General features: G+C 49.9%; 1 protein-coding gene across 6 annotated transcripts in view; it reads right to left on the bottom strand.

Moving 5' to 3' along the window:
- Positions 1-2,177: 2,177 nt before the first annotated feature.
- The window catches only part of TMPRSS9 (transmembrane protease, serine 9), a 26,571-nt gene continuing 6,939 nt past the window's right edge, over positions 2,178-21,809 (bottom strand). For 4 of the 6 annotated variants that reach the window (XM_017739655.1, XM_008639773.2, XM_017739667.1 and 1 more), the window contains 18 exons: positions 17,384-17,535; positions 15,482-15,609; positions 14,998-15,065; positions 14,389-14,567; positions 13,248-13,289; positions 12,091-12,262; positions 11,600-11,874; positions 11,275-11,411; positions 9,795-10,104; positions 8,788-8,959; positions 7,033-7,304; positions 6,190-6,326; positions 5,357-5,714; positions 5,152-5,268; positions 4,348-4,519; positions 3,768-4,033; positions 3,108-3,244; positions 2,178-2,622 (listed from right to left, as the gene is read on the bottom strand). In XM_017739655.1, coding sequence (XP_017595144.1) covers positions 2,461-2,622; positions 3,108-3,244; positions 3,768-4,033; positions 4,348-4,519; positions 5,152-5,268; positions 5,357-5,714; positions 6,190-6,326; positions 7,033-7,304; positions 8,788-8,959; positions 9,795-10,104; positions 11,275-11,411; positions 11,600-11,874; positions 12,091-12,262; positions 13,248-13,289; positions 14,389-14,567; positions 14,998-15,065; positions 15,482-15,609; positions 17,384-17,507 — 3,228 coding nt within the window. In that variant the 5' untranslated portion in view covers positions 17,508-17,535 and the 3' untranslated portion in view covers positions 2,178-2,460. The remainder of the gene's footprint in view (positions 2,623-3,107; positions 3,245-3,767; positions 4,034-4,347; positions 4,520-5,151; positions 5,269-5,356; positions 5,715-6,189; positions 6,327-7,032; positions 7,305-8,787; positions 8,960-9,794; positions 10,105-11,274; positions 11,412-11,599; positions 11,875-12,090; positions 12,263-13,247; positions 13,290-14,388; positions 14,568-14,997; positions 15,066-15,481; positions 15,610-17,383; positions 17,536-21,809) is intronic. The other 2 variants (XM_017739688.1, XM_017739682.1) reach the window with 2 other exon arrangements.

Below are 21,809 nucleotides of genomic sequence, written 5' to 3'. Positions count from 1 at the left end.
TCGGGGCGGCCGCTAAGGCTCTATGTCCCGCAGAAGTGCATCGCCATGTGCATGGACCGGTACATGGACTCCTGGAACACAGTTTCCCGAGCCTACAATTCTCGGCTGCAGCGGGAGAGAGCCAACATGTGACGCCTGCCAGCCTCCGGGCCGAGAGGGACCATGTGGGGAAGGGACGAGCGGCCAGTCCAGGTGGTTAGGGGTAAATCCTGCTGCCTTCCCAGCCCCTGCCATGGCAGAGCAATAAAACCTCGCTGAACCTTTTGCATCCATTGGCTTTTATTAGCACCAGCTCCAGGAGAGAGGGATTTTTTCCATGAGCTTCTTGGTTTACTTCTTGCCCTTCCCAACTGTCCAGACTGGCCCAAGGCATTATATCAATTGATAAATCCCTGCCAAAAGGGCTGCGACAGGCAAGGACCCTTCTGTGGAAAACAGGGGCCAAGCCAAGCCAGCAGCACAATGCCCTTGCTCGGGATTCCAGCATGGACCTATCCATCAGGAAGTTACCCGGTCCCTTTTCATAAGTGGAAAAGCTGCCAGAAGATTCTCCACATGCAACCTTGGCTCTTTCATTCCTTGTATCTGTATAGCACTATGTGGGCTATCTTTGGGCTTGTAGGCTTTGACTCAGCTCAGGCACAGTGTTAGGGAGCAGGACAGCCTTGCAAATAGTTGTGCAAGCACGGCGAGGGAGGAACAGTGTTGGGAAGTACTTAGGTTCATTTCTGTATGGAATAAAGCGTGTTGTGTGGCTGTGATACTCTGTAGTTTCTGGCTTGACTCTGGCACACAGTCCATCTTGGAGCCTACATTCTAAGTGTCATTTTTTTGATGGAGGAGCATGTCTGCAACAGGGAATGTGGGTCTGCTTTGGGGTGCAGCTCTCTATTGTTTTCTGCTTAAACACCACTCATGAAAAGGTGGGTTTGTGCTATGTGGTCAGCAGTGGATACAGCATCTGGAAGAGGAGAGTGCTGGAGATTAACAGTGCCCATGTAGTGAGTTTTTTTCAAATCCCTTCTTTTGAAGTCTTCTGTATTTTATAAAAAGATTTCACTGCTTGCCAGACGCAGAGACAGACTGGACATCTCCATACCTGCTAGGACATTCAGAGGGATGTGATAGAACCTAAAGCGTTCTCACACAAGGTAAACTATGAGGAGATAATTGGGTATTTGGACTTACTGAAACTGGAGTTTCCTTTCCAGACTGTCAGAATGACTACTTGAAAATAAAGTGCTTTCAGACATGTTTGCTTAGGGGGCTTTTTACTTTTCTTTATGGCTGTATGAATTCTGTGGCACTGGCTGTGCAGTAGTCCCATTTTGTTTATGGGAGCATCCCACAAGTGTTCCAGCCATGGGTCTGAACCCATCTGGAGCTGAGCCATGTGTGGAAGCCAGGTCTCCCACCTAGCCTGGTGCTCTGTCTGGGAAAGTTGTGGATCTCGCTGCCAGGTGGGTTGGGACGGAAGAAACCTCTTGCTATACCGAGATGCAGACTTTAAAGCACCAAAAATGAGGAAGGGGTTTGGGGAATGAGCAGCTGTTCACTTTTGGTGGCTGAATCTTTGGGGACTTAGGTCTAAGTCTGCTCTGCCTGAGACTCGGCACATGAACTCTGTAGCAGTTCTTGTGAACAAAGTTGTCTACATGTCTTATGCTGGCTGGTGGGACCTGACAAGTATACTTGGCACCACTATCTCAGCAATTTAAATTTTTCCCACCTAGCTTAGGTAGACAGTGGTCTCTGTGACCGTGCCTTAATCTTTGCTAGTTCCATCACCTGTTACCTAATGCAAAAGGAGCTGCAGGGGGCTGTGTGAGAAGCCTGTCCTAATACTCTAGTACAGATGAGGGCCTGTGCAGTCTAAATTCCCAATTGTTCTAGTCCTGCATTCTCTTGGGATCAAATGGTGAGCCAGGAGGTCATCACTGAGCTCTTCAGTACCGTGCACTAATTGGAAACAGCATCACACCCTTCCCAAAAGCCACTGCACAGCACAGCTCCATCAAGACAGTGAGATCTGAAGCTTCTGCAAGGGCATAACTTTGTGCTGAGGCGAAGTTCACAAGTCTGTTGGCATGGCTTTGGGATGACAGCTCACAGGCAGAAGTCAGCCAAATTCCATGAATCTTTGGCAGATGTTTCCGGCACCCATCCAACTAGAAAGGTCATGTTTTAATGCACAGTATGTTTGGCCAGGTCTTAAGATGGGACAGGCCTCATTTATTTATAGAAAATGTCTAGAATTTGTACCTTTCTATGCAAAGCAGTTATCAAATGCCTCGGTATCACAACCACCGGTTCACACAAAACTGGCATTTGCTTAATACCTGCAAGGCCATCTTCACCCCTTTGCAACATCAGAAAAATGTACAATAGCTGAGGGGTTAGTGCATCCTCTGGCAGTTATTCCTCTCATTCGTCACCTTCCCTGAGTGGTGAAATGCAGTTTCAGAGCTTGAGGTTCTGCGCAATCCAGCCCTGGACAGCTGTGACTTTGGTGTAGACACCAGGGAAGTATGGCCTGGCACAGCCATAGCCCCAGCTTGTGATTCCTGCTAGAAACCACTTCCCTGAGGGTTCTTTACATGCCAGGGGCCCACCTGCATCGCCCTGCAGAGAGAGGAAAAGGATCCAGTATCAAGCCACAGGCAGTGCAGCTCCCCCAGCTGTGAAATGTTCTTTCTCTTTGGGTCATGGGCATTTGCCATCCTGTTCCCCACTTCCCCAGGAGCCTCATTCTAAGCTGGAGGACTGCTCAGTGATGTACCTGCATGAACAATCTGAGACTGGGGTTCTGGAACATAGAAGACTGTGTTTGGAGGTCCAATAGGGTTATGGAACAGGCTCCATGGTATCCCTGTGGTCTCTCGCTTAGCATTACCTCTCTGTGTTTCCCTGACCTGTCACAGGTTGGTGCGGCAAGCAGCATGAGGTGTGTGCAGGATGGATGTGGATAGAAGCAGCAGCCAGCTGATGGATGAACAGACAGCTGAGCTAGGGGAGGCAGGGCAGGGCCCTCCTGAGAGAATATAGCCTAGGGATTTGGCATGAGTTTGCTCTGTCCCAAGCACAGCATTTGCTGCTCTTGCACTCACTGAACAGCTGTCGACAGTGCCCTGTGGGAAACCAGCACACAGCATCCTGCTGCTGATCTGGACAGGGTAGAACTTTTTGCAGGCCTGGTCTCCGATCATGTTCACTGCTGCTTTTTGCAGATGCTTTGACATGAGACCTGAGGAGACAAGTATTGCTATTAGCTGGCTGAAGAGCACATGAGAAATAGCAGCATGTGAAGAAGTGGGGTCCCTGCAGCCTTGCTTGCTTGCCAGAGGGAGAGACCTGCTCTGGGTGAGTGAATCAGGCCTGGTTCAGCCGAGCAAACACAGGAAGGTCCCTTGGGTGTGTAGTTTGTCAGGCAGTTTGACTGACCAGACACAAATGGTATTGGGGTGGTCTTCGTACTGCAGGAGCACAGCTGGAGCAGCTGCTGTGGGGGTGGGGAGCACAGTGGCTGGCATGTAGGAAGTTTGCCAAGGCTCCAGGAGGGCAGAGGTGTGACCAAATGGAGGATTAGTAGCCGGGGAGGAGATGATGGTGACACCAGGCCTTGCCCAGCTTGGTATCCTCTGCAGCCTATGGCCTGGGATGGGAGTGCTTGGTGTGGGAACTGTAGATGTTTGGGCTTGCAGTGTTGTAGTGTAAGGTGGCATTGAGCTTAGCCATCATGGATGTGGGAGGGCCCTCTCAGCCAGTACCTCCTTCCTTTGTGGAGCCCCAGCCTGTGATGAAGCATCTGGTCCCTTCATGGAAGATGTGAGAATTGTCTGGGAGGCATATAGGTCTGATGGTGCTGCTGAACGTGACAGGTGTGCTCAGTTCCAGTAGTGCCACGTCATAGTCTAGGCTGTAGACGTTGTAAAAAGGGTGTTTGTAGATACGGAATATTTTCTCCATTTTGCCATCAATGCCACTCAGGAAGGGTGTTCCTAGAAAGGCCACCCACATTTTGGGGTCACCGTAACTGCAGAAAGACAGCAGACCTGGCTGTTAGGACTGTAGCCTCACAAGGAGGGCCATCCCTCCACTTGTGGGGCTGGCCACACCTTGGGAAGTCAGGACCCCTGTCTCCAGAACAGTGGGTAGACTCAGGCTTTGCTCCACTCGTTCCTCTTCACACTTACCTGTAGGGCCATATCTCTGATAGGGGGTGTGTGCTTCCTGCAGGGCACAGCATCCCAGCCAGGGTGCTGGACTGCGAGGCAGGGGGAAGGGCAGGTGGGCTGATGGGACTGAGGCCAAGAGCCAGCTGGCTTAACTAGCTCACCTCAGACTTACATGTCAAAGCAGTGAGCTGCAGAGAGCAACCACCGGTCAGCAATGAGCACAGCCCCACACTTGTGCTCCTTCCGCCGAAGCCAGAGACTGACTTGCCAGGGCCATTCTCCTCGAGCCGCGCTGCTGCCACCCACGATCTTGCTGAAGGCCAGAGCAGTTGTTAAGCCACAGTCTGGAACAGAGGAAGAAGCACCGTGGTTTTAAGTAACCTTAAATGAAAGGAATGACTGCCTGCCTTCCATAACCTGTGCTGTGGGACAACCTTCTAGGAGAGCATGTACATGTGATGAATTCAGTTCCCACAGCTGAGGCAAGGCTTGACAGACAGAATATATTTTGCGGACTTGTTATCGCAGATCACACCTTCTGGGGATGTGGTATGTGAGGAGTGGATATTTGGATGGACTGGCTGAGCTGTCACATGGCGAGGAATGTGCAGCCCAAAGAGCAGTCCCAGGGATGACAGGACACTTTCTGGGTTGCCATGTTGTGCAGAGCTGTCTTGCCACTCTGTGCTACCAGACTGACTGGCCAGAAGGCCAGTGTGCTGGGAAATAGGTTCTGGTGTCTGTAGCACAGTAGAAGAGGCCACACTTTCTGGCAATAAGTTTGGATCTGGCTCATCCAGCTTTATCTTGTTTTAGGCTCTGGCAGAGCAAGTATGATCTGGGCTACAGTGGGCTGGTCCAGGCCCCCAGTGTCTGGGCCCAAGACAGCTGGTGTGAATATGGTGGGTGCCACTGTGGAGTCTGGGTCATGTAGAGCACAGCTGGCAGCAGCCAGGGGCTGCAGAAGAGAACTCACCGCAGTTGCGCTCGTCGAAGCCATTGCTGCAGTCCACAACACCATCACATTCAGGATTTTCTTTTCCAATACACACCTTGCTGGAGCACTTGAAAGTGAGGCTGGTACAAGGCACCACTGGAAGGCAATAACCCATGGCCTGCTCAGTACCCTCTATGCTGGAAGCATCCTACCAACATGTCAATGCATCAGTTACCAGTTTTACCTGGAGTTTGGGTGGGCTTGGCAGTCTCGGTTGTTCTCAGAGCTGTGGAGGTTTCACTGGCGGTTGTGCTCATCTTTTTTCCCAGGGTGGTTCTGCTGGCTGGACTTGCAGCCATTGTGCTGGGCTGGATAAAAATGGCTGTGGTAGAAGTTCTAGGAATGGCTGAACTGGAAGGGATGCTTGTGCCAGAGTTGGGCAACTGGGAGATGGTGTCCAGGATCCAGTCTGTGAACTTCGTAATTCTGGAGTACACACCAGGTCTCATAGGCTGGGCACAACCAAATCCCCAGCTCACGATGCCAGCAAGGTAAAACACTCCTGGGGTCACCTCACAGGCCAAGGGCCCACCTGAATCTCCCTGCAGAAGAAGCAAGACAATGGCTGCTCAGTCCAATCAGCTCTGCCCCTCAGTCACACCAGAAGGACTTAACTACCCCCAGCTCTTCTTTCTCCAGCCCTGTGGGTCTGTCACGCAGTGTGTATGCAGGGCATGAGTGTGCAGAGGTTGAAGCTAGGGTCAGTGGCTCAACCTGGCTCCTGTCAGCACAGCTGCCACCAACTGCCACTGACTCACTGCCACCAGAGGAGATCTGCTTCGACCAGGATTTGTCTGGCCAGACAGAATGGTGGGATGTCATTCTCAACTTGGTGGAGCTTTATTTACTTTTCTAAGTCTCCCAAGTAGTGGGCTGAGGTTTTTCGTGCTCAGGTACATGGGAATTACACAGCTGGGTTACAGCAGCTCAGTAAATATTTCACAGGGATCTGCTGAAGGCAGAGCTAGCCCAGCTTTCTAGAACAATCTAGAGAGTAGAGAAATACCACACTTTTACCTGGCACGAGTCTACCATCCCCTCCATGAAGCCAGCACAGATCATTCGGTCAGTGAGGGAGAAGTTGTAGAGGAAGTTGCAGGTGTTCTGTTCTATGATGCCCACAGATGCTTTCTGCAGGATCTCAGGCTTGGTGTCTGCATGCAAACCACAGAATTAGTGAGTGCAGCAGAGGGAAGGAACTAGTGGCTTTTAGACTGACTCAACATATACTTTGGGAAAACAGGTCTAATCCCACAAGGGAATTGAGTCCTATATAACCTGTTTTCTCAGCAGCCCTGAAGCTTGTGGCTCACCCCAGGGTGCAGTTTAGTGTCTGTGTTAAGGATTCTGCACGCAGCTTGTGTCCCATGGTCCTGAGAGCTTGTGAGCTTCTTGTCAGCTGGACTTCCTTGGTAGCACATGTGCCACTCTCAGGCCTTCTCCCTATAGCGGGATCTTTGCTTACGCTGATTGCTTGGAACATCTCTGTGCCTGAGAGTGGCTGCTGTGGCTGGCACACTGTCCTGCCAGAGCTGCAGCAGGCTCTGAGGCAAGTGCCTGGCACTTGCTTAGCATGGTAGAGCTACTGAGGGCAGTCCAGGAGGTTTCTCCTGGTTCCCACCAAGCTGCTCTCTCAATTTACTTGTTTGCTGGTGACTCCTAGGTAACTGTGGTTTAAGGTAGTGCTCTGTGTGCCTTGTTCTTGCTTATTCTTGTGTTTCTGTCAGTTCCTCACAGTCCCTGTTACTGACCCCTGTCCTATATGTTCCCAGGACTGTGGGTCACAGTGACATGGACTTTGCTGCTCAGGGTATCACTGCTCCAAGGCAAATCAGCAGGTAATGCATTACTACTGCTTACCGTTCCCTTCCTGGAGGTCACCCCATCCAGAAATGAGGCATTTCTTGCCAACAGGAAACTTCTGCACAGCAAATGGGAGGCACACAGGCTGTATGTATTTGTTGAAGACAAGAGGTGTTGCCAGTTCAAGTACAGCCACATCAAAGTCCAGGATCATGGGGTTGAAGAGGGGATGCAGGATCACTCTTGTTACATTGACTTTCACTGCATTCTCGTCTGTTCCATTTAGTGATGTTGTTCCCACGTAGGCTTCAATCTCTTCTGGAATTGTCCTGCAAATGCATAAACCTAAATGTGCATACTCACACGCTTATGCCTGGCATGAATTCTGACATTGAAATTGCAGACAGCTTTACGTGATCAGCACACAGCACAGCAGCCCAGCTAAGTCCGGCCCAAAGAACTGTTTCCAGCAGTGGCACCTCTTGGATATTACCTGAAGAGCAAGTAAACATGCAATAACAATCCTCTCTTAATCTCCAGAAATCTGTGATTTCAGGAGTGTTCTGGCACACAGGTGGTGTCTCTGTATTCAGTAGGTCTTGCTGGATTTTTTGGTTTTATTTGGAATTTTCTAAAGTTGTGTTTTATTCTTTTTTTTTTAACCCCAGGTGAATTTTTAATATTCAGTTTAATGACATTTATTAAAAACTGCTTCCTTTTGATTGTTTTCCACCTGCTCTTGGTGATTATTTGCTATCTTAAAAAGACAGTCAAAAGGCATTCCCTAAATTCTTTGTACCCTTGATTATTGTACAGTCCCATCAAACACTGTCTTCCCACCAGTTGTTTTTTTTCCCAGGTCTAGTCTGATCTATTTTGTTGTGCTTGTTATGATGCTGCTCCACACCCAGCTCATCCCTGAGCCTTGTGTGCACATTGACACAGTGAGTGTTACTCTTGCCCTCCCTGTGATGTTGGAGCAGTCGGTGTGCTGTGCATTACCAGCAACATCCTGCTCATCTCCCTTGTTTTTTACTGCATTCCTGTGCTCATTAACTGCCCCTGCCACAGGACTGCTGCTCTCAGGGCAATATCCACATGTTTCTGACCTCTTGTTTTGAATTGCAACAGCTGATGGAGACTCATCCTCATTCACAGAGAGACAGCACTGCTGGTTTTGGTGTGTGCCTCATTTCACCCTTGTCTACCTTGCATTTCACTTGCTGCTTTGTTGCCCATCTGTTTAATACATGAGGTTGTCTTAAAATCCTTCAGAGTTAGTCACCCACCTTTTCTGCCTTCAGGAATTTATTCTTGACAAGCATTATCTTCTTGGTACTCATTTCTTTTTCTAGGCTACTTATAAATCTGAGCTTGGGCTCTTGCAGTTTAGCAGAAACATGCAGGATTGAACTGACCATTTTCCCTTTACCAGCTGACCACGTCTCTATTTCATATATTGCAGACAATTTTTAAGGTTAAATTTATTAAATCTATTAAAGAGACTCTATTGTTTCTTTAATTTCTTTAATAAATTTATTGTCTTGTAATCTTGTTTCTTGCACCTTTTTCCACTCCTCTTAGATGTGTTGTCCTTGCTCCCTGCTCAGGCTGCTTTAACCTTTCTCTGCCTCATTCCAACCTCCCCACAAACTCCTTTTTACTGTGAATGTCTAGTTATAGCAAAAATTGATGTCCCACATGTGTTCTTGATTTCCATTTCTTGACTCCAGTGCCACAGTGTGGATTTGGCTGCACAGCTCTGTGCTGCTGGGCAGGTGAGCTGGAGCAGGGGCAGGGATGGGCTCTTACTCATTGAAGCAGTGAGCTGCTGACAGCAGCCAGTGGTCCCCAATGATGGTGGCTCCGCAGAAATGTCTTGAGTCTTCTTTCAGGCTGACTTGCCAAGGGATCTCTCCTCTGGAAGCATCTGTTCCTCCCACAATCTTGCTGGGTTTAGAGAACCCAGGTCGTCCTCCACACTCTGAACAAAAGTCAAAGCAGGACTTGTGAGTATTCCTCACAAGAATAGCAGAAGCCAAGCAAGGGGAGACTTTGCTCTCTCTAACCAGTTAGCCTTAGCAGGGACAGGTCAGGGCTGAGGTGTGAGATATCTACCCAAGCCCTGCCAGCTGATAGTGGCAGTGCCTGATGGTGGCCGTGTACAGCTGGGCTTTCACACAAACTGCTGTTCTGCATCTTGCTCTTGGCAAGTCATCAATCCTGGGCCCTTCTTGAAGGCAGAGTAATCAGCAGCTCTGTGCCTCTTAGCCTTGCCATTCCAGATAAAATATTAATTCTAGATTTAGAAAAATACCCTTCATCTGCATCTCCCTGCAAAGCTGCTGGGAGGGCTCCTTGGAGTGGACAGGTCATCCTGCAGACACATGGCCTCCTTCCCTTCAGGGAGAGATGCATGGCTGCTGTGAAGGGGCAGCCATCAGTTTTGAACTGCTGGGAGTTCCTCAGGTGGCAAGCAAAAGTAAGCGACCAACAGATTAAATACTGTCAGATGCTGCTGTGCCTCAGTGACCTGTTCTGGCCCTGCCAGAGCAGACCAGTTACACAGGCAAGATTACACAGACCGTCACATAAGCAAAGGAGCGCATGGAACTGCAGAGGTACTGAGTGACTTTGCCAGGCTGCTCTGGACTGAGCCAGGGCAGCCCTATAGTGTCACTTGTACCTTAGCATTTAGGCAGAGTTGTGTGGCTCACCCTACAGAAGGTCAGCTTAGGTCAGCAGAGGAACAAACCTGACGTTTGGACCTGTACCTGTCACTCTGCCTGCCAAGGTGCACCTGCTGTGGGTGCTCATACCTTGTGGTCTTGCTGCAGTCACTGGCCTGCTGGCAGCTGGGGCTGGTGAGGTGGTAGGGGTTGCTCCGGTGATGGTGTTGACCTCTTCAGCGCTGACCATGTTAGTACTGAAGTGTACTGGAGGGACAGTACGGGCTATGGAGGTAGGGAAGGCAGAAATAGCATCCAAGATCCAGTCTCTGAGTTTGGTAACACGTGTGTAAACTCCAGGCCGCCTGGCTTCAGCACATCCAATACCCCAACTCACAATTCCTGCCAGGAAAAACCTGCCAGATGGTTCTTGGCAAACCAGGGGCCCACCAGAGTCACCCTGCAAGAAAAGCCAGATGGTGAGATCTCCCTGGGGATGCACTGAGCTTGCCCTGGCCACCCTCAGCATCCCTCTGCCAGCTGGGGTCTCTCTGTCCCTGTGTTTCCTAACTCACTTCATATTTGCTCCAACCTAGTGATGAGTGGAGCATTTCTGTGCTGGCCTTTGGGTGTTCCTCCATGTGGGAACACTGTCCTGCTGTTACGCAGTAGCCTTGCGCCCTTTATATGCCAGAAGAACAAAGGACACCATCTGTAAAATCTAGGATTTAGCATTTCTACTGCTTTAATAATTTGTTAAACCTCATAAAGGTTAATCCTAGAAGCTTGTACACAGCCAGATGATGGGTGTTCATTGCCTGATACACAACCCAGGGACACCATGTTAATGTTTGCATCAGCTTTTCTTGATTTGGTCTACGGTTTCCTGGTCAGTTCTTGGTTACTGTGGGGCCCTGTGACTGATGGACATGTGGTGTCTGTGAAGCTGCTCTAGACCAGTAATGAATAACCGGATGGGTCATGTTCATCACCCAACCTTGAATCTTCCATTCTTGGCCCCTTCTCTGGTGCTGTTTGTGCTGTATTTGGTGCAGAAATATGAAGCACTACCACCAGAAAAGTGCAGTTTTGTTTAGCTGGTTTCTGTTGAATGGTCCTGCCAAACCACAGAGACAGACCTAGAAATCACAGTCCTCCTCGCATATCACAGTTCTCCTCTCTCCATATTATGAAAGGCAGGCCTGTCACCAGCTGATCACTTGCAGTTCCAGGTTGGATAAAGGCTAAGTAAAAAACCACTGTTGGTCACCAAAACTGCTGTGTATGTTTTAGTTTCCACTGCTGCCCTTTGCCTATCTGGATTTTGATCTGAAGACATGTGTGGAACATTAGTATGGCCAGCCCTGATGACAGCTCAGGAAGAAAAGTAGTTAATTAGCTGAAAGAGCCCCTTAAACAACAGTGCCCTGCTCTAAGCAGTAGAGAACATATGTTCATTTGTGTCTCCTGCAGTCATTGATCTGTGCTTGTGTCCAAGGCAGGGCCTCAAACATCAAAGGGAAACAGTGACCATAGTGTCAGTTCTGCTTCTTCAAGTGTCATTTGGTACATACTGGGAGGGAAAAGCCTTGTGCAGGCAGCTGTGCCATCTTCTCTGGGCAAAGCTTACCTGGCAGGAGTCGACTTTCCCCTCCAGGTAGCCAGCACACATCATTCTGTCTGTGAGAGCATGGCTGTAGAGACTGGAACATAGGTTCTGGTCCAGGAGCTCCACTGTTGCTTTCTGCAGGAACTCGGGTTTCACCACTGAACAAGAAAGACGTGAGAAAGCTCACAACTGTGAGCTCAGTGCAGGGAGCCCTGCACAGGATCAGCAGCTCAGGGTACAGCCCACCCCGGCTGGCCAGAGCAAGGTCCAAGTTCCCTTCCCCAATGCATCCTGCCCTGCTCAAACCCCAGCATGTCTCCTCTGCTGGCTGCCATGCTTTGCTTACAGAAATCCTCCTTGAGGTAGCCCCAGCCAGAGATAAGGCACTTCTTGCTGGTGGGGAAGTGATGGCCAGCATCTGGCAGGCACACAGGCTGGATGTACTTAGTGAAGGTCACAGGTCTCTTCAGCTCCAGCACAGCCACATCATAGTCAGCTGTGTCAGCGTTGTAAGAGGGGTGTGGGATGATCTGTGAAATGTCCATTTTCACTGCACTGCTGTCAGAGCCTCTGAGGGAGGTGGTCCCTGTGTAAGCTGCCCACATGGCTGGGTCCTGAAACCTGGAGGAGAGACAGTGCGGGCCATGTGAGCCTGCAGCCACAACACTGTCCTGCAAACCCAAGCTGCCTCCTGCCCATCCTGCCATCCGCTCCAGGAGTGATGGAAACTCCTCATTCTCCCCATGATGGGGCAGAGTGGTGCAGTGGGAGCTTGAGCAGATATGGCAGCTTTTGGAATGGGGATGGAGGGTGGAAGGTGGCGTGACTAAAACTTACTCAGTAAAGCAGTGAGCGGCAGACACCAGCCACTTCTCTGTGAGGATTGCAGCACCACAAAAGTGCTCATTGTTCTCTCGCAGGCTGACTTGCCATGGGAACTCTCCTCTGGACGCCTCTGAGCCTCCGACTATCCTGCTGGCAGTCTGCATGGCAGGGCGACTCCCACAGTCTGAAAGGGAGGAGAAAGCCAGTGCATCAGGATCCTGCCACTGCACCCCAGCAACAGGTTCTTGGGGGCAAGTGGGAAAAGCTGCTTCAGCTTGTGTGTGCTGCTGCATATGCTCAAACAGCAGGATGGTACCTGGGATGTCACAGGGCAGCTATTAACCTGCAGGCTTGGAAAGAGCACTGCAAAGCACTGGCCCACCACAGCATCCCCCCTGAAACTCTTTTAGGGTGAGAAACTGTAGAGCAGCATCCTGACTAGTATGACGAGCTCAGCTACTGCCTCATGATCAGCTTCCAGCAGCTCATGGGCATGTGGCTCTTGTCCATTGTGCCAACCCACCAGGAAGGTGGATCTTGTCACAACCCATCACAGCTGGTGGGACCAAGGTGTTTCCAGGGCACAGTTTCCCTTTCTTGATGCAGCCATTTACTATTGGCTTGAAAAGTCATGCCGTATCCTTGGCTCTCTTCAGTGCCTGAGAGCCAATGGTGTCCCACCTGTCAAGGTCTGCAGCAGTGGGTTGTGGCTGGCCCCCATATCCAGGAGACCTGCTTTGAGAGATTCAGCACAGCCCTTTCCATCAGAGGCATCAGCTGTTTGGCTGTCACATTCAGGGCTTTCTTTTCACATACTGGATGTTGGGAGCAAGTGACTGCCTGTGTCTCAGGGGCAGCTCCCTGGGGACAGCGAGGCTTTACTCACTCGTGTCTTCTGCAGTCCACACAGCAACTCTCCCCTGGCTTCCCCAGGGGCAACCACCACCGTATCCTTGTCATTCTGCTCCCTGTCTGGGCCAGAGTCCCTGCAGGATGGTGCTGAGAGCAGAGCTGCAGCTTGTTTTGAGCTTGCAGGGCCCTGGGCCACCAGGCTATGAACAAGATGGGGCTCAAGCACCTTTTGTATCTGTATCCAGGCTGCTGGTGAGGAAGAGGAGGAGGAGGAGGCTGCAGAGTGCAGGTGGCCCTTCCTGCTGCCTGGCTCTTACCTGACTTCAGTCCAGGTCTGTGGGGAGGAACCTTGTTGGGACCTGAGACAAAGAGGAAGGAATCAGGATCAGCAAGGGCAGCCCAGCCTCGGGTCCTGGAGCTGTGTTCCTGGGCTGGGGCTGCCACAGGCTTTGCTGCATCTTCCTCTCCCGCCAGGCTATCTCTTTGCCCACCCGTGGCCAGTGTGAGGCGGGGCCAAGGTCCCTGCTGGGGACCCGTGCTCTGCCATGGTGCAGGGGAGGAGCAACCCCCTACAGCCCTGCAGGCTTTGGGGGGACTCCACATGCAGAGGGAAATTCCCAAAAGCTGTGGCAGTGAGCTGCCTCTCAGGAGCAGACTCTGGGCCTGAAGCTATGCAAGGCTGTTTGCCTAAAGCCAAGGGGACTCTAGGCACCTTCCATTTGGGCAGCACAAGGCTCCCAAAGATCATGGGATCCTGCCCATTGTGGCAGAGGGTGTGGAGGGAGCTGCAGAGGGGCCCACACCTTCTTGTTTCCCAGGCACGTTTTCTTAAATTGGCTGAACCTGAAGTCCTACGGTCACACACAACTCCAGAGTCACAGAAGGAAAGGAGAATTTCTTGTCAGGGGGTTTCAGAGAGTAATTCAAGTATGAGAAATAGCAACCTGAGCTGTAGTTATTGCTACAGCTCTGAGGGCTGCTGTGCACAGGTAGGTACAGACAACCCCAGCAATTAACCTCCTGGAGCTTCATCCCCTGTCCCTCAGAATGGTTCCAGGTGCTGCAATTTCTGCTTTAGGTTCTGTTGTTGCTGTGGCCCCTCAAGCTGCTCTTGCAGGGCAGAGCAGCAGGACAGCAGTAGTGTTGGAGGGGTATTTGGGGACCCCACAAATGTCTGTTAAGCAGCAGCCAAGATCTAGGCTGGTCTCTGCTGCTGTCTGGTGAAGCTGGAGCAGCTGGGAGTCAGGCAGACCTTTTTATCGGTTTGCTGGGTGCCTGGCAGCACCCCCATTTCTAACACTGCTGCTGGGCATGAAGCCTTGACTGGATATCCAGAGCTGAAGCCCTGCAGCAGTTTGGCTGAGACATATGGTGCCTTAGCTGTGTGAGCTTGGGTGCCAGCAGCCCCGGCACAGGGCACCCTGCTCTGCTTGCCTGGCAGTGGCAGGAGGGCCATACCTGTGAGAGAAGCTGAGGAGATGGTCCCGTAGGCAGCCAGGGAGAGCCCCTGCTTGTGCAGGGCAGCCGCCAGCCCATGCCTGAGAGCTTCTTCCTCCAAGGTAGAGCTCAGCGGTTGGGAATCCTGGGGAGTGAAGAGGAGGCGGAAATGGACGATCACACTGGAGTTTCCGTTCCTACTGGGAGACAGAGAATTAACGGGGACCTTGGCTTCATGATCAGTACAAGGGACAGGTTCCTGTGCTAGCTGTCTACAGGGAACTCAAAGGAAACAAACCCTATTCTCAGTAATTTGGCTCTTAATAATTTAAGGTTTCTCTGGAGTTGTGCTCTGTGCTGAAGTGGTCATTTGAATTCTTTTTTCCTTTGGCCCAAAGCTGTGGTTGAACAAAATTGTTTTCCTCTGCCTTTCTGACTGCATTTCCAAATGAAAGAATCCAGAACATTGTTGCAATCCCAGATGAAAATCCAGCCTTGACCAAAAACCAGTTTTTCTTTGTACTAGCTTTGAACAAGAGCGCAGGTGTGAGTTCACCTTCCTGGTGAGGCTTGTCAGAATGCCCTGAAACATGAGCTGCAGGGTCTGCAGAGATAGCTGCCTACACTCACCTGTAGCCCAGGATGGTGCAACCGGTGCAACTCCAGTCCAGATGGGATTCTTGGAGACTGGACAGAAACTGCAAAGCAGAGAGTGATGGTCACACACTGGACTCCCAAGGAGGTGGGAATAGATGATACCTGGGATTTTGTTGGAATCTGGAGCTGTTGATGCATGGTCTCTTGCCTCTGCAGGCAGAAGAAGCACCCATGTCCAGCTCATGTGTAACCTCTTTCCCACCCTGGCTTTAGGGCATCCTTTTTTTGTGCCTTCTTACCTCATTTGCAAGGAATAGGCCTGAACACACATTTCCCACTCCACAAATGTCTCTCAGGGCCCTGACAAGGCCTCTCAAAATGCAGTTCAGCCCCACAGTGTACCCTGCTGATGTTTAAGAAGTCCTGGTTTTCCTCCTGCACTTGGCAAACAGATTCTGCTGGTGCTACCACCACAGTATTTCACAGGTCTTTTTTCAGAAGGCCCAGATCAACTCACCAGCCTCTCAAGAGCAGGTGTCAGCACCCTATAGTAGTCCGAGTTCTCCATCTGTAAGCTGCTGTTGAATATGATTCCTTGCAGCTCCACTGTGTGCTCGAAGCTGGCCTCTCCAGCGGAATGGCAGGCTGCCAGAGAGGGAAGGTGTCTGTCAGAGGCAGCTCCTCACTGCTTTGCAACATGAATCTCATCATGTCCTTTAAACCCCGTTTTTAGCAACTTGACTGTCCCTGACCATCCCCGCTGCCTCAGGGGTGCCCCATAACTGAACTGGGATACCCTGCACATGTGCAGTAATAGCATTTTGCAGTGAACTTGTTTGAACTTGAAAATAGTGGATTTTTGTCAAGCCTGAGACAGAAATTCATGAACAGATGGATACAGCCTGGCAACGTGAGGTTGGCGGCAGGAACAGCCTTGGTAAAGTTCTGCTGGATACTGAAGCCAGCTCAGAAGCTGTGACTGTAAAGGTGGGATCTGCCACTCATGTCATGCTGGGGTTTTCACCAGGGTGCTGGCCTGAGGTGGCATCTGGCCATGGGGCAGCAGAAGCAGCAGGACAGAGGTGGGAGAGGGAAGGAGATGGTGGTCATGCTCTGGAGTGGGACAGTCAAACAGGCAGTGATCAGTGACTGCAAGTGGTTGTGATAGAAAATGGCAGAGGCAGCAAGGTCCAGTGACAAGAAATTTCAAAGTCACAGGGAGAGATTAGAGGATAGAATCATAGAATCATGGAATTGTTTTGGTTGGAAAAGACCTCTGAGATCATCGTGTCAAATCATTCCACCAGCACTGCCAAGGTCACCACTAACCCATGTCCCCAAGTGCCAGATCCACATGTTTCTTAAATCACTGCAGGGATGGGGATTCCACCACTGCTCTGGGCAACCTGTGCCAGGGCTGGACAGTCCTTTCAGTGAAGATATTTTCCCAATATCCAATCTTAAACTCCCCTGGAAGAACTTGAGGCTGTTTTCTCCTGTCCTGTCCCTTGTTTCCTGGTAGCAGAGCTTGACCCCCACCTGGCTCCACTTTCCTGTCAGGGAGTTGTAGAGAGTGAGAAGGTCTCCTCTGTGCCTCCTTTTCTCCAGGCTGAGCCCTCCCAGCTCCCTCAGCTGCTCCTCATCAGATTTGTGCTCCAGACCCTTCCCCAGCTCTGTTCCTTTCACTGGACATGCTACAGCCCTTCAATGACTTACTTGTCATGAGGGGCCTAAAATTGAACCCAGGATGTGAAATGCCTCACCAGTGCCCAGCACAGGGGGACAGTCACTGCCCTGGTCCTGCTAGCCACACTATTGCTTCAGCAGATCAACATCCCACCCAGCTTGGGGCTGACTGAGGGTGCCCTTGATCCCCTCATCCAGATCACTGAAGAAGGTATTAAACAGGGCTGGCCCCAAAGTGGCCCTGAGGAACACCACTGGTCACCATTCTCCAGGTGGATGGGACTCCATTCACCACCACTCTCTGGGCCTGGTCATTCAGCCAGTTTTTACCCATTGAAGAGCACACCCATCCAAGCCATAAGCAGCCAGTTTCTTCAAGAAAAAGTTTATGGGAACTGGTGCCAAAGGCTTTACTGAAGTTGAGGTAGACCAGATTCAGAGCCTTTCCCTCATCCACTAGGCAGGTCATCTTGTCATAGAAGGACATCAGACTGGTCAAGGAGAAAAGGAATAGCGCATATGTATCATGAAGCACTGAAGATAAAGTGCTCCAAAGTCACATATTGAGAACATGAGCTGACTACAGCCCTTGCAGTTTTTGTGCATACATGCAGAAAGGTGTCTGCACTTTGTCCTCAGTAGGAGGATTTTGAGGATTTTTGCTATAAGCAGTGCAGACCACTTCTCTTTTGGAGCTGATAAACTGAAAGAATGCACCTGGCTGCACACTCACCCAGCAGGATCCCCAGGCAAAGGGCTGTTGCGCTGCCTGCCACAGCAGCAGCAGCGGTTACCTTCCAGCAGCAGGCCCCCAGTCTCCTTCTCTGGGTACCTTGCCCTGGCTTTATCTGGTCCATGCTTTCAGAGCAGCTCTACAGATGGGTTCTGTGATTAAAAAGAAGAGGAGGAAAATGACAAGACTGGGATGAAATCTGTCATGCCAGCTAAGGTTACCCCAGGATATTCCCACTTATTCTACACCTCTCATGTCTCTTCACAGCACCAGACTAGAGTCAAGCTCAACAGGGTCTTCTTTCCCTGCTGATTCCACCAAGCCCATTCCCTTGGCTGTGGTTTCGCTGGATAGTAGGTAGGGACAGTGGGAATCTCGTTCATCCGTTCATGCACATCACTAATTAGATGACGAGGCATTTGGCTACTTAATAAACATATAAAATTACACGTTTCTTTTCTGGGTTAAGTAAAGGTGGCACATCCACCTAGTCCAAATTGGAAAATTTAGACCCAAATATGGGCGATGGGCAACACAGTATGAGTGAAAGAACAGACCCTTCCATGTGTCCAACCCACTGTCGAAGCGATGTCAACAGCCAAGATATATTTTACTAAGCGGGTACAGTCGAACAGGCTTTGCTAGAAAACATATGTACAATACCAACAGAGGAGAGGAGCACCTGGGCAGTCTTCTCTTGCCTTGTCTTAGAGAGACCTAGGACCAACAGCAACTCAGAATTATCTTGCTACTTCCCCCGTGCTCCTATGGGAAAGCCCATGAATTCAATGTCTGCTGCGTTCGTAAGGTCTCGAATCTGTTTGAGAAGGCACTGATATTTCCTAGCCTTCTCAACAGCAGCATCCTTCAGTGACGGGTTAGAGTGCTCATATTGAACTGTCATGTCAACCACGAATGCCTTTCCCTCTTTAACAAAGATCAAATCAGGTTTCTACAGTTCATTGCCATCGTCCCTTATATGCGGTTCCTGGAACACAGTCAATTCTTTCTCTTAGTTTCATGGCTAAGGGTCTCACAGATGGAGTTGTGTCTCTTGATCCTGGTATCCTGAGTAACTGGACAGGTCCCGATTATGTGGGCAGATGTCTCATAATCAGCACCGCAATGTCTGCAAGATCTAACAGAGTGATCATGCCTACCCCTGGCCAGGAACTCTTTTATGGGGTAGACATTAGCCCTCAATTGCAACGCAGTTATCAACTTCCTGTGAGGTAGGCCTCTATACCATGTTCACCAACCATTACTGATGTTGTCATTCTCAAAGTTCTCAATACTGTGGCCTTGGGCAACCAGTTGTTTCCACTTGTTAAACTCTCTGCCAGTTACAAGGTCTCGGGTAGTGGACTTTGGGAATGGGAGCCTCCCATTCCCTCACCACCACCGTCAAGACTTTCTAACATTGGAATAGGCTCCCAAATCAGCAGGATGGACTTTTTCTCACCCCCTGGCTCACATCCATAACTTCTCATGTAACAGTGCCAGATGTTGCCCTCTCAAAAACATTACCAAAGCCGTATCTGAAGACTGAGCCAATCTGTGCAGTCTTCGCACTTGTATGCTTGGAATAAGCACCGCCAGTTTGATGATACCTAGTCTACCATCCTTACAACTCGAATACAAGGTAGCATCACATGGATTTGGTGGAAGGTGAAGCCACTCCTTGACTGAAGTTCTAACTAACAGGTCAAGGGATTTGAGAAGCCCAGCTCCTACCTCGGTGCGGTCAGCCAGATATACCAATCTTGGGATGGTATACATCTTCAGTATATTGACTTTCTGAAGAGGTTTCAGTGGTGAATCACCAATCTGATGGAGCCAATTCTCCATTTTCTCAGATAAACCTGAATCAGCAAAACCAGTCCAGGGGTCGACCCTTATGCCAAGATATTTCTCAGTGCATTGCCACAAGAAGGGAAAGGGTAGATACACACTGTGTCCTCTGAATATGCCCCAGGCTGCAGTCAGCAGATTCAAGTTGTAGGACCTGAGCACTTCAACCATAGTGGCTCCTCCCTGCCTGGTTCCCCTTCTCTGTCTTCCTAGGAGGCCACCACTGAGTGGTGGTGTCCAATGTGTTCATGCTCACAACAGCTATGGCTGATGTGAGCATGAACCAGCCTGATGCCTCTATCTCCATGTTCTGCACAGGCTCTGGATGAATGCTTAGCCAGTGTCCCAGGAGCACAGAACCTGCCCAGCAGCACCCTGTACCTGCTTAGCAGCAGGGTTTCAAGGTCCTACTGCCCACAATGCCAGGGTGAACAGGTACCTCAGCTCTTAGCAAGGGCCGAGTAGCAAGGGGCTTGACATCTTGGCTTGCTCCTTGTGTCTTAGACATCACTCCTCATGAAGATCCTAAACCCAGCCAGTGTCACTAGGGGATGCTTTGGTGCTGCTCAGGAGTCATGGAGCTGCAGTAACAGGCAGAACAGCTGAGCTGTAAAGTTCAACATTTATCTCAGAGTAATCTTATAGGTCTGCAAACACGACTAGACTGCAGTCACATCCTTAAACATGAAACTGCAGTCTGAATAGACGGATGTGGAGAGAGACCTGCCTGGGAATCTGGCTCGTGAATGGACCAGAGCTAATTGGCATTGAAATCATCAGAAATCATTGTCTGCTCTTGCTGGACCATTCTGACCTGGCTATGGAAGTCTTGGCGTTAGGCTACTTGTATCCCCAAGGTGCATGATATATAGATTAAAACTCTGTAAGTAATAAACCTCACCCTCAACAAAATAGTTGTTTATGAGGCAGATTCCAGGATGAGGTTTCATATAGCCCAATGCTATTCCACATTCTTTGCAGGAATTCTGGATGAATTATAAAATCACAGTTGGTGGCAAAGCCCACTACAGCATTTAGCTGAGAGCTCCCAATGCCTAGTAATGCAGAGCAATTAGTATGTTCTTTAATTGTAGCTATGCTGCTACCCTGATGAGCAGATTCTCCTTCCCTGTGGCCAGCACTGGCACTGGTGCTTCTAGTATTTTACCTCAAGTGGTCCTGCACAAGAAGTAAAGCCCCTTCACATCACCTTTCCTGCCTCCACCTTTTCCTGGCCTTTGCTAGACTGGTTTCAATATGTCAATGTTTTTCCATGCACTGAAGATGCCCAGATGGGATACAGTGCTCCAAGTGTGAATTCAAAAATGCCAAAAATAGAAAGATCTATCTTGGGGTTTTTTTTGTCTGCAGTCTTGCTAGTACAAGCCAGACTGTATTTGGCCTTTATTTGCACATCATCAACAATTGGGTATCACTAGGAGTGAAACCAGCCTGGAATATCCATTGTTATTCTATCATTCAGACAGCCTAGTATCTGCAGCAAGCTTGGAAACCAGCCTGGAATATCCATTGTTATTCTATCAGACAGCCTAGTATCTGCAGCAAGCTTGATGAGACAAGGAGGGACACTGATTTCCTGTGGTCCTAAAATGTAATAAATTACTGGATTATTATTTCTCCCTCACAGGCAGGAAGAAGACACACAATCTTTCTGTTCCAGCTGGCAGGCTAAAGTTGCCTCAGAAAAATTGTGTGGTCAGAGTGGAAATCCACAGAAGTCCAACCTTCTTGGCCAAGGGTCCAGAGCTCAGCTTCAGAGTGCGTTTTTTGAGGACTCAACCTCTAACTGTTGGGAAACTCAGATTTACAGGAGACACCAGAAAAGCCTTGCCAAGGCACTATTACCTCTCAAACTTACTCTGGCTGATATCAACAGTGTCAAGAGTATTAAACCCTCAACAGGTCTTCCTTCCTCAGTTCAAAATCTGTCCTGCTGAGGAACATCTCACCTGGTCACTTCCTGTCCACTCAGACGGTGCGGTGAGAGGTTGGGCTGCCGCAGCAGCGATTCACTACTGCTGTAAATCACACTGTGACTTCAGAGAAGCTGCAGAGGAACAGCCTTTTCTAATGTAAATGCATCCAGCAATGAAAGGAAGAGGGGAGGAAAGGGACACAGCGAGAAGCAGCTCCCTGTTTCAGAAGAGCTTTTCAGTGTTTTCCAAGAGGCGTCAGCAGCTCTTTAAAATGAAGCTTCTAGATAAGAGATTTTAAAAGGTCACTTCCTTTGTGAGTCAACAGAGAGAAAGGGGAGAGGAAGGGAGGGTCTGTCCAAGATGCCTCTTTTTTTCTAGCAGACATCCAAATATTCTTTTCCAGTTGTAACTGAGCCTGGCACAGACCGGTGCTGTGGCCCCTGGGTTCTGCTAACAATATCTCTGTTTGACAATTCAGCTCTGGTTAAGGTGATGCCTTGGGTTTTAACTTTTATATTTTTCAAATCCTGTACTGCCCAGTGTGTAACTGAAGTTTCTTGTAGCTGGTTCACTTCTGCTCTCTCATGCTAGGCAGACATAACAAAGCCTCTCCAGGCCTGCTCTTCAAGGACACCCAG

The sequence above is a fragment of the Corvus brachyrhynchos genome, unplaced genomic scaffold, assembly GCF_000691975.1.
Source record: "Corvus brachyrhynchos isolate BGI_N302 unplaced genomic scaffold, ASM69197v1 scaffold130, whole genome shotgun sequence".
NCBI classification, from domain to species: domain Eukaryota; kingdom Metazoa; phylum Chordata; class Aves; order Passeriformes; family Corvidae; genus Corvus; species Corvus brachyrhynchos.
The sequence above is the reverse complement of the archived record's forward strand: the minus strand, read 5'-3'. Positions and strand labels throughout refer to the sequence as shown.